This window comes from Pipistrellus kuhlii, unplaced genomic scaffold (assembly GCF_014108245.1).
Source record: "Pipistrellus kuhlii isolate mPipKuh1 unplaced genomic scaffold, mPipKuh1.p scaffold_m20_p_1, whole genome shotgun sequence".
Lineage (NCBI taxonomy): Eukaryota > Metazoa > Chordata > Mammalia > Chiroptera > Vespertilionidae > Pipistrellus > Pipistrellus kuhlii.
The window spans coordinates 79,055,185-79,066,389 of NW_023425404.1; the positions used below are offsets into that span (position 1 = coordinate 79,055,185).

Consider the following 11,205-nt stretch of genomic DNA (forward strand, 5'->3'; position numbering starts at 1 on the left):
GTAATTTTATGGTTTTGTTAACGAAAAAAACCATTGAAACCTGTAAAGAATTTTAGTGAGTTTATTTGAGCCAAACTGTTGACATATGCCGGGAAGCAGAACCTCAATAAATTGAGATAATGCTCTGAAAAATGGCAGGTTATATCTGTATTTATACATTGCACTCAAAGGAGGGACATAGGTGGGTTACATGAAATTCATTGGTGACAGATTAAGGAAGCAGAAGAAAGCAAAGCAGTGGGAAACCCCTGGGATTGGATAAAAAGTAAAATGATGGACACATACTTAGGTGAGTGTAGGAACAATTAACATGACAAAGAAGGAATTTGAGGCACATGTCTTGGTGCCCACCACATTTGGTTGTGCCCCAGGGGCTCCAGAAAAAGGGAAGTTACAAGTTAACCAGACATCTCACAAATATGTTATCTTAGAGGCGAAAAGGCAAATGGGCTCAGTAAAGAAGATCTAAGTTGATCTTTATCAGGAAAAATATTGGCATAGGACATGACTACCCACTGTAACCTGTTTGTAGTTTAAATATTTAATTTTCAAACCATCTTTTGTGGTTAATTTAGGTCTCTGAGTTTGCAAGACTGCCACACAGGCCTCCCCTGAGCTTGTCAGGTTGGCATGTTGCTCCTTTGGTTCACAGTTTCCCATCATATGTTTAAGTCCTGTATCCATTTTGAGTTAATTTTTGTGTATGGTGTAAGTTGGTGGTCTAGTTTCATTTTTTTGCATGTATCTGTCCAATTTTCCCAACACTATTTATTGAAGAAACTGTCTTGACTTCATTGTATGCTCATGCCTCCTTTGTCAAATATTAATTGAGCATAGTGGTTTGGGTTGATTTCTGGGTTCTCTATTCCATTCCATTGATCTATATGTCTGTTCTTATGCCAGTTCCAGGCAGTTCTGAAAACAGTGGCTTTGTAATACAGCTTGATATCTAGTATTGAGATCCCACCTACTTTGTTCTTCTTTCTCGGGACTGATGCAGCTATTGAGGTTTTTTTGTTTTGTTTGTTTGTTTTTTTGTTTGTTTGTTTGTTTTTATTCCAGATGAATTTTTGGAAAGTTTGTTCTAGATCTGTGAAATATGCCATTGGTATTTTAATGGGAAATGCATTGAATTTATAGTTTGCTTTGGGTAGTATGGACATTTTGATTATGTTAATTCTAACAATCCATGAACGGGATATGAACTTACATTTGTTTATGTCTTCCTATATCTCTTTTTTTCAGTGTCCAATAGTTTTCCAAGTATAGGTCTTTTGCCTCTTTAGTTAAGTTTATTCCTAGGTATCTTAATTTTTTTTTGTTGCAATGATAAATGAGATTGGTTTTTTAGTCTCTCTTTCTGTAAGTTCATTATTGATGTAGAGAAAAGCCATTATCCTGCTACATTGCCAAATTAATTTATTAAGTCTAATAATTTTTTGATGGAGTCGTTAGGGTTTTCTATGTACAGTATCATATCATCTGCAAATAAGTACAGTTTTACTTCTTCTTTTCCAGTTTGGATGCCTTTTATTTCTTCTTCTTGTCTGATCGCAATGGCTGGTACTTCCAGTACTATGTCTAAGAGGAGTGGTGATAGTGGGCATCCCTGTCTTGTTCCGGTTCTTAGGGGAAATGGTTTTAGCTTTTGCCCATTGAGTATGATGTTGGCTGTGGGTTTGTCCTATATGGCTTTTATTATGTTGAGGTGTGATCCTTCTATGAACAACATAAACTGGTGAACAAAAACAGATCCAGAGACAGAAACATCGATCAGAACGTCAAACCTCAGGGAAGGTAGGGAAAGGTGGAAGTAGGGGGAAGAGATCAACAAAAAGACTTATATGCATGCATATAAGCCTCATCAATGGACACAGACAACAGGGGGGAAGGGCATGAATGGGGGAATTGGGGGATAATGGAGGAATAAGGACACATATGTAATACCACAATCAATAAAGAAATTAAAAATAAATAAATAAATAAATAAATAACAAAATAAATAAAGAAATAACCAACCCTAGCCTTCCAGCTCCTACAATAAGTTCAGAAATGAGGAATAAATCAGAGCTGAACTTATTTGTAGCTGTGAAGCAGGGATTGGCCAGAGATGGATATTTTTAGCATAATATGTGGGGGTTTTTTTTTTCTTAGAGGAGAGAGGGAAGGGAGACATTGAAGCATGGTTCTTTAGCCATATTTCCTATGACTTATTTCACAAGATATCTAAAGCCAAATATACCAGGTGAATAGCTCTTTAACTTCTATGCTGGTCTGTAGCTTATTTATCACATTAAATTTTTTTCAATGTATAAAGTATTTAAAAATGGAACATTAAGAATTGAAATGTTTTAAAAAATGTAAAAGAGAATGATGCACTATATCAATTAAAATGAAAAACAACATGAAAAGCACTATTGTCATTTCTTATCATTAGAAGCATCACATGAATGAAAAGCAAAAATGAAAAGACTGAATTGAAAGTACATGGTTTCATTTTTGATCTTATAATTGCATAGATAACCAGTCTTTTATCATCTTAGTGCCAAGGAAGGGTGGCTCAAGTGACCTGATTCTTCTTGTCCTATAGAAAGTACTCTTATTTTTAAAAAGTGTTTTTATTGATTTCAGAGAGAAGGGAACTGGAGGGTGAGATAGCATCGATGATGAAAAAGAATCATTGATTGACTGCTTCTTGAACAGCCCCTACTGGGGATCGAGCTTGAAATCCAGGCATGTGTCCTGATAGGTAATGGAATTGTGACCTTATGGTTCATGGGTCGATGCTCAACCACTGACCCACACTGGCCAGGCAAATAAATACTCTTAAGTGAGTACCAAAAGTAATGGAAAAAATTAAGTTGACAAAAACCTCTTCTTGCCGAAACCGGTTTGGCTCAGTGGATAGAGCATCGGTCTGGGGACTGAAGGGTCCCAGGTTCGATTCCGGTCAGGGACATGTATATTGGTTGCGGGCACATCCCCAGTAGGGATGCAAGAGGCAGCTGGTCAGTGTTTCTCTCTCATCGATGTTTCTAGCTCTCTCTCTCTCTCCCTTCCTCTCTGTAAAAAATCAATAAAATTATAAAAAAATAAAATAAAAAAACTTCTTTCTCAGTTGCTCAACTAGTGAATAATGAATAAAAAAAGGATAAATGATATTTTAACTTTTTTAAAAGGTCAACTGAAGTTTTCCCTTGACATGTTCTTCTATCTTTTCTCCAGATTACCTTTTTTAACTAACAAGGTTAGAGTCACTTTCACTCTTGCCATGTTTTGTTCCCGACTTTGAGTCTGTTTTTCCTGGAATCAGTGCTTATTTTATTCACTATTTTATGAATGAAGAAAACTCCAGTTAGAGTAGTTTGCCTTTTATTTTGTTTTCCATTAATTTGACTTTCCATAACACATACTTAAGTCTTATGTAGGGCTGGGTTATGTTAAAAGAGAGAGAGAGAGAGAGAGAGAGAAAGCGAGAGAGAGAGAGGCTAAATTAAGGTAAAAACAGGAAAAAAATTAGAATGTAAAAATGGTAAAACATAAATCTAAAAAGGTGTTTCTTTGAAAAAATATTAGCTATATAATGAAGGGATACAGGATAAAAACAGAGAAAGTCCAAATGTACCAAATAAATGGTAATGAAGAGAAACATAGATAACATAGGAAATACAAACACCCCTAAGAGACTATTTACTTAAGTAAAATTTTTACAACCAGATAAAAATAAATAACTTCCCAGGAAATATCATTTTCTGCAACTAACACTGGAAGAGGTAGAAAAACCTAAATGGAGAAATTTCCATAAACCAACCAGAAGAAATAAACTTGGGGGAATAAAGCCACGCTTCAAGATAGGTCAGAACCAGCTGGTTTCTCAAGGTAATTCCATGAAATACTTAAAGAAGAGATCATTCCAGTGGGATTTAGATGTTTTCAGAGCATATACAAAGAGAGCTCTCATAGTTTTAAAAATAACTATTGGGATATAACTATGAAATGACTATAACATGGACATCAAAACCAAATAAAAACAGAACAACTCCCCTCCCCTCCACTAATGTCAGCTTTAGTTATGAATATTGATGGAGAAATTCCAAATAAAATATTATCCAATTGAATTCCAAAGCATATTAAAAGAATACTTCATCATAACCAAGTTAGCTTCAGTTTGGGAGTACAACAATAGGAAGTATTTGCAAATTTATTAATAGAATTTATCATATTAATTTGTCAAATAAGAAAAATGAGAATGCTTTCATGAAAAGCATTTCATGAAATTGAACATTCTTTTAAAAAATCTTGACAAATTAAAAATGTGTGAATACAGATTTCATATATATATACATACACACATATAGATGAACATACATATACAGAGGCCCAATGCATGAAATTCGGGCATGGTTAGGCTCCCGAGGCCAGGCCGGCTATTAGGGCCGATAGGGGTCATCCTTCCTCCAGCTGCCAGCTGGGGCCTTCCTTCATTCCATGCCACCCCCTGGTGGTCACCACAGGTCATATTGAACTGTTGAACTCCCAGTCTCCTGGTCGAACTCCCAAGGGGACAATTTGCATATTAGCCTTTTATTATATAGGATATCAATGGAGAGCTAGAATTTAGCATATTAAAAACAGGCACAAAAGAAGGATGCCTGCTCTCTATATTTTTATTAGTTTTTTTTCCTCTGGAGTTACTGGCCAAGACAATCAGCCAAAAGAGAGAGAATAGTGTATAATATTGGAAAGAAGGACATAGAATTAGCATGGTGGCCTTTACTGTATTTGTTTTCAGTTTTAAATCCCTTCTTTTCTTATTATTTCTTTGTTCTCTTGAGCCAAAGTTTTGTTTCATTTTTGTTTTCCTTTTGGAGAAAAATTAAATTGTTATCTTTAATGCAGGTCCCAAACATTAGAGTACTTTTTCTTTTTTTATTCCTCTAGACTACAGCATAGTATGTGGTTTCCAGCTCTTCTTGGCTGTCCGTGTCTCCCATGGATCTTTTTTACTCAGAATTCCCTCCTCTCCATGTTTTAAATAAAAGAAGTAGATGGTGTGTGTGTGTGCACACATGCCAGTTCTCAATTGGGTACTTTTTAAATTACATAGTATGAATTCAAACTGCTGGGCAGTTATTTTTAATACCCTTTTCTACTCATAATAGAAGAGAGGAAAGAGATTTTACAGCCTTGGTTTATTTATTATCATTTCGGTAACCAGGAGTGCGTTTTTCAGCTTCAGTGCCTCTACATGTCTTTGAGAGGTTGAAAATAAACGTTGCACTGGGACCAGTTAAGCCGTATTTATACTTCTGTTACTGAAGCCTCATTTAAAATAATTTTTACTGTATGTGTACTAAAGTCAGATTATTGGCACCAGATTTCCTTGTAAATATTAATCATTTATTTTTAAGATATGTGTAAATGAAGGTTATTATAATTTTCCAGTAAGAATTGGTTACATATAGAACTTATTTTTATTTTAACTGACTTTTTCTGCTTACAAATGCAATTATAGAAAACAAACGCTTATGGACACATACTTTACACCATTTAATAGAGCATAAATATATATATACATTTTGAAATGTTCCTTTTTCTTAATGCTGCATTTTAAATATTTTAGCATGTCATTCTTTTTAGGGATCTTACTTTTGAATAATTGCATTTTTTTTCATATGAAATTAATTTCAGAGTCTCCCTTTCTCTCCAGACTTTGTTACTCCTAATTCCTTCCTGCTCACAAGTCCTTCCATTTTTGTTGTCCAGGGAAGAAAAATGAAGCATACCTTTTTTTTTTACATGGTTGAATCTTCAAAGGGACATGTTTAGTTAAAATAAATGAGATTTTGCCAATATGGCTGTACATAATATTTAATAATAGGTGCTGGTTTGCCTTATTGCTGATAAACCACATCTTTGGTTATATATTTGTCTATTGGATTCTAAAATGTTACCACCACCACCACCACCACCACCCCCACCCCCCCCCCCCCCACACACACACACAAAAAAAAAAGTTGCCAAACTATATCAGAGTGAATTTTTTCTGGAGTTAAAAAGGGGAAATACAGAGAGTATAATCTAAAGCTCTGCCATGTCATTCAGTATGATAGCCACTAGCCACCTGTGGGTATTTAGATCTCTATATTTTTATTACTTTTTTTTAGAATTAAGTAAAAACTTGAGTGCTTCAGGTACACACTCCACAGTTCCTTCATGTGCTCAGTAACCACATGTGAATAGTCCAAATGCATATTGAACAAGCAGGTACAGAACGTTTTCAACATCACAGAAAATTCTCCTAGGCAACCTTGGGGTGAAGTCTATACTGGTATTATTAAAAAGCAGAATTTCTGTCAATATTTTTGGAAATAGTGAATAGTTCAAAATTATTTAGAGTAATTTTTACTTTTCTATCAGCTTAATTTTTAAAATCATATACTGAGTAAAATACATAAGAACAGGATTCCCAGTTAGTAAATTCTAGAACATTTAAAAAAATTCTTGATATAGAAAGTCCGGATGTGGGAAAGGTAAGGGGAGGCTCATGGATGAGAATCTAAAGAAGACAATGTAGAAAGAGAAACTGATAGTTGTATGCTTTTATTCATCACCTGAGTGTATGTTTTTATTGATTTTAGAGAGAAGAAGGGAGAGAGAGAGAGAAACATCAAGGTGAGAGAGAAACATTGATTGGTTTCCCCGACCAGGAATCAAACCCACAACCTTTTGGTGTATTGACAACACTCCAACCAACTGGGCCACCTGGTAGGGCAATAGTTTACTGTTTTTAAAAGACCCTCAGAAACAGAAAATTAAGTGGAGAAATAATGTATTTATTAGGGGCAGATAATTTTAGGTTATAATTATGGTATTAATGTAAATTAATCTAGAAAAATTAGGAACCACAGGAAACAAAAATATTAAGAGGGGAAGGGAGGAGAGGAACTGTCAATAATCCTATTGTCATTGAGAATGGTCAGACTATTTGTCACATATCTATCCAGCCTCTTTTCTTGCCCTTGCAAACAGGTCATATTCATTCAGCTATAAATGAGGTCAGTGGAAAACGTGGATGAGATGTGAGTCTGAGAGGCAGGCAAGCAGGGTGCTAAAGAGCTCTGACTCTGAGCCAGATGGCCTGATGTTTAAATCCCAGCTCCACATTTACTGTTTGTGGACCACAGCAACTTATTTCTTTCCTGTATACCTGTATATCCTGTATAAAACTAGACGCCAGGTGCATGAATTCCTGCATGAATGGGGTTTGGCCAACCCTGCCCCAACTGGTGGATCAGGACTGGGCCTTTTGGGAGGAGGAGACAGTGGAAGGTTAGCCAGAGGGGCCCACCCCAGTCAGGGCCAGGCCAGCTGGGGGGAGGGGCTGTGGCCAAAGGGCCGGCTGACCCCGCCCCTGAATGTGGCCAGGGGAGGAGCTGTGGGAGATTGGCCAGCCAGCTCCACCCCCCAGTTGGTGTATGGGGGGTCCATTCGGGAGTGGAGCTGGCTGGGGTGAGGGGTCGTGGACTGATGAGGGAGGTGAGTGCTGATTGGGGGTGGGTCCAACCATGGGGAGGGGCCATGGGTGGTTGGCTGGCCGGCCCTGCCCCCTATTGGGGTAGGATAGGCTGATCAGGGGCAGGGCCAGCTGGGGGTAAGGGCTACAGGGGGACGGGGGGATGTTGGCCAGCTGCCCCACCTTCCATCTGGTGGGAGAGGCCTATCACGGGTGAAGCCTATCAGCCAGGGGGAGGGGCCAAGGAAGGTTGTCCAGCTGGACTCACCCCCCATCGGGCCGGTTTGCTGGCTGCAGTGGGTGTCATAGCAACAAGTCATTCTGGTCATTACAGTGTTCTGGTCCCTGGCTTTTTATATACAGTATATATCGATAAATGGGATGATGGAGCTATCTACATTTCATATTCTTGAGGGTTAAGGTATTCAGAAATTGAACTCATTAAAGAAGACTATTACTAACAATACTGATAACTATTAGGCAGGTAATACAGGCACATGGTAGCTAAGACATATAAGCCTCTATATTTATTATTGCAGGAAAGCAGACATTTACGTAAACATATAGTTGCAGTGAGGTGGAGGAGTTTATGAAGGGTAAGGTCAGTGATAGTAAATGTTGAGGTAACCCAATTCTTGATAATTAGGGAAAATTTATTTAACTTTTAGAATGATTGGTTTTAAATTATACTGTCAGTTTTTCAAATCAAGTCTTTTTATAAATCTGTGTTCTTGAAATTTTGTTTATTACTCAAATGTGATAAATGTTTAACAGTTCTAAGATATTAAATAAAAGTGTTGTCCTGTCATTCTGGTAATATCGTAAGTGTAAGACTTCTCTACTTGATGCTTTGCATTATGTACTGGGCTGCCACAATGATAATAAAATCCTCTCTTCGCAATAGCATCTGGGTATTCAAAGTGAAATCGATCTTCCAGACTTTTTACAAAAAAGTTTGGTTAAGCTTTGAGTATAATTAAAGAGTGTATCACTTGATACTTATTAGAAACAAATTGAGAGGTTCAACAATTTTTCATATTGTATAGTAGGGGGCAGTTTGGTCAAACATAAATAAGAGGCTAACCTAAGTTTTCAAGTATAATATTTTAAGTGTAAAAGCTGAGATAGATTAAACAAGTGCCAGTTGTTTTGTGTTTGTCAAAGCATCTTTCATTTCTAAACTACAGTACTAAAATTTTCAAGGAATTCATCTTATAATGCTTTACAATACTTTTCCCTTTGTGTTAATTGAGTAATGATAATGGAAAGTTAGGTTCCAAATTATTTTTTATTTATTAATATAATGTTACTTGTTTTCCATTATGGAAAATTATTTAAGCTAACTAGTTATAAGAAATGTCTCTAATTGTGAGAGATCCCATCGTTTCTTAGAAATTTGAATTTTGAGGGTGAAGTTGGCAATTTGAAAACAAAACAAAACAGTAAGTAAAAGGAACAGCGTGTTCCTGGAGTGCCTCACAGGCCCCTCAGCGCCCGCTGCCATTCTCCCGATGTTCAGTGCATCCCAGCCGTCAGGATGTGGCTGCCAGATGACTGCTTTCCTTTAATCACAATTTATGTTTTTAACAGGAATATAAACTACAACCAATGCTTGAAGTATTGAAGCAATGTGTTTAAGAAATTAAAGGTTTTAGTTAGCTAATGTTTGTTTGCGGGGGAGGGGGGAGGAAAGGGGGGGGAAGAAATCCCACAAAGGTGTAGTTTCTGTGTGGGTCCTATTTGATGATGATTTTATTTTCTGTTTGACTTTATGTTATAAACCCTGGACCATAGTAATAGATGAATTATGTACACATATTTGTCATCTATAGAACCATTCATCTTTTTGTTTAGAATGTTCAAGATCAATTTCTATTTGCAATCATAAAAATAGCTATCTCAGATGTTTGCTCGCAGTTGAATTATATTAATTTGCTTTTCTTCCAGATTTATGAAAAACTGCACTACTATGAGAGGCAGAACCCGGTGCCCATCCTCCACAGCGCAGCAGCCTTGGCGGATGATGTAAGTGTGCCCTTCTGAGATCACTGGGACAGGTTTGCCACCGGCTGGCCGCAGAACTTACCCTAGTGCAGACAGATGCACACGATACTATGAGTGAAAACCAGAGTAGTTGCAAATGTTTCCAATCGTCCTGTCATCACAGAGCTTATGCTGATATTATGCTTATTTTCACTCTCCTGTTTTAAAAATGTTGCATGTAGATACCCTCTTGTTCTGCCTTGGTAAGTACGTAATATAAATTTTAGGCTGTAATTCTCTCGGGGAGAGAGAAGCTGTCAGCTATTAGTGTACACAGAAAGTCACAGACAAGAGGAATGCTTTGGAGAAATAAAGACAAATGAGATAGTTCTTTTGCTGACAGTACTAAAAAATGACAGATACTAGTATAGGAATAAGGCATAAGAAATACATAAAAAGACAGGATTGTTTTTAAAATGGATTATAAAGCATAGTAATGATTTATGGGTATTAGACCTTTCCAAATTACCTTCATAACCAAAGGATAAATTTTAGAAGCAGCTGGCATTGATGGAGTAGTTAATTTCCTGTAGCTATAATTTTATTTTCAATCTGGGGTAAGGAACTAACTTGCTGTTTCTTACTGTTAACTTTCAGACTTGGATGAATTGAGAGCACACCTGGGTAAACTGTAAGGGACACTAAGCTAGATGAGAAATATGTTTAGTGTGAAGGCTGGTTTTGGTGATCTCCTGCAGCTAATTTTTTGCTTTTTAAGTTTTTACTTTGTTATATTAAAACCAATTATAATTCAGTTTAGTAAAATATCAGGGCCAAAATTATAATTTTAAAAATGGCCATCTTCAGATGTTGATTTTTTAAGGTATTTTATATTTCTAATTTATAAAATAAAGCATGTAATAAACCTCTAAGTTGTAGGTTATTTGTTTAGTTCCCAAACATTTTTCCTTCCATTTTGAATCTATAGAAATTACAGATTACAAGGATATTTCAGTATATGTGTATTATAAAGAAGTTTGCCTCTGCATTATAGAACCAAAAAATTTAAAGGGAAGATGAATAAAAGTGTAGATAGAGTTCTACAGAAAGCTGCATTTGCCACTTGAGAAAGTAAAATTTGAAAACATTTACTGTTGAAGGTTTGGAGAAATATTTGTTTGTAAATCAATGTAATTGAGGCCCAATCATATTATGATAATTTGCTTATAAAAAATTAGAGACTAATATGTAAATGTGGTATAATAGTAATTCATCAGATCAATATATTGAAATGTTAAAAATATTGTTATATATTAAGTGACCAGAGTGCAAAGAGCCCTTTGCAACTTTTTGTAAGCTAATTCTATAAAAATGTTACCTTAAAAAGTAAAAACCATTTTTTGAAATGTAATAAATGAATATACCAATTTTATTGGATTTTATTTTGTGTGTGTAATTTATATGTCATCCTTCTTTTAGAGAAAAGTCCTTTTCCAGAGATAAAAATAGGACAGATTTTATGCAATGTTTTAAGAAAGGTTTTAAAATTAAAATATATGTACATAGTTTTAAATTTGTATTGTATATTTTGTAATTTTAATATTTTTTCTATTTGAATCTTGCTTTTCTTCTTATGAAAATTATATGACCCTTCCTATAGCCCAATATTGAATAGAAATGTTGATAGGAAGATCTTAGTTAAGAAT

At 35.8% G+C, this 11,205-nt stretch overlaps 1 protein-coding gene across 3 annotated transcripts in view; it reads left to right on the forward strand.

Annotated features, from left to right (window-relative positions):
* Positions 1-11,205, forward strand: part of MPP7 (MAGUK p55 scaffold protein 7) — a 229,872-nt gene that overhangs the window by 121,286 nt on the left and 97,381 nt on the right. For all 3 annotated transcript variants that reach the window (XM_036453195.2, XM_036453239.2, XM_045585883.1), the window contains one exon: positions 9,464-9,541. In XM_036453195.2, coding sequence (XP_036309088.1) covers positions 9,464-9,541 — 78 coding nt within the window. The remainder of the gene's footprint in view (positions 1-9,463; positions 9,542-11,205) is intronic.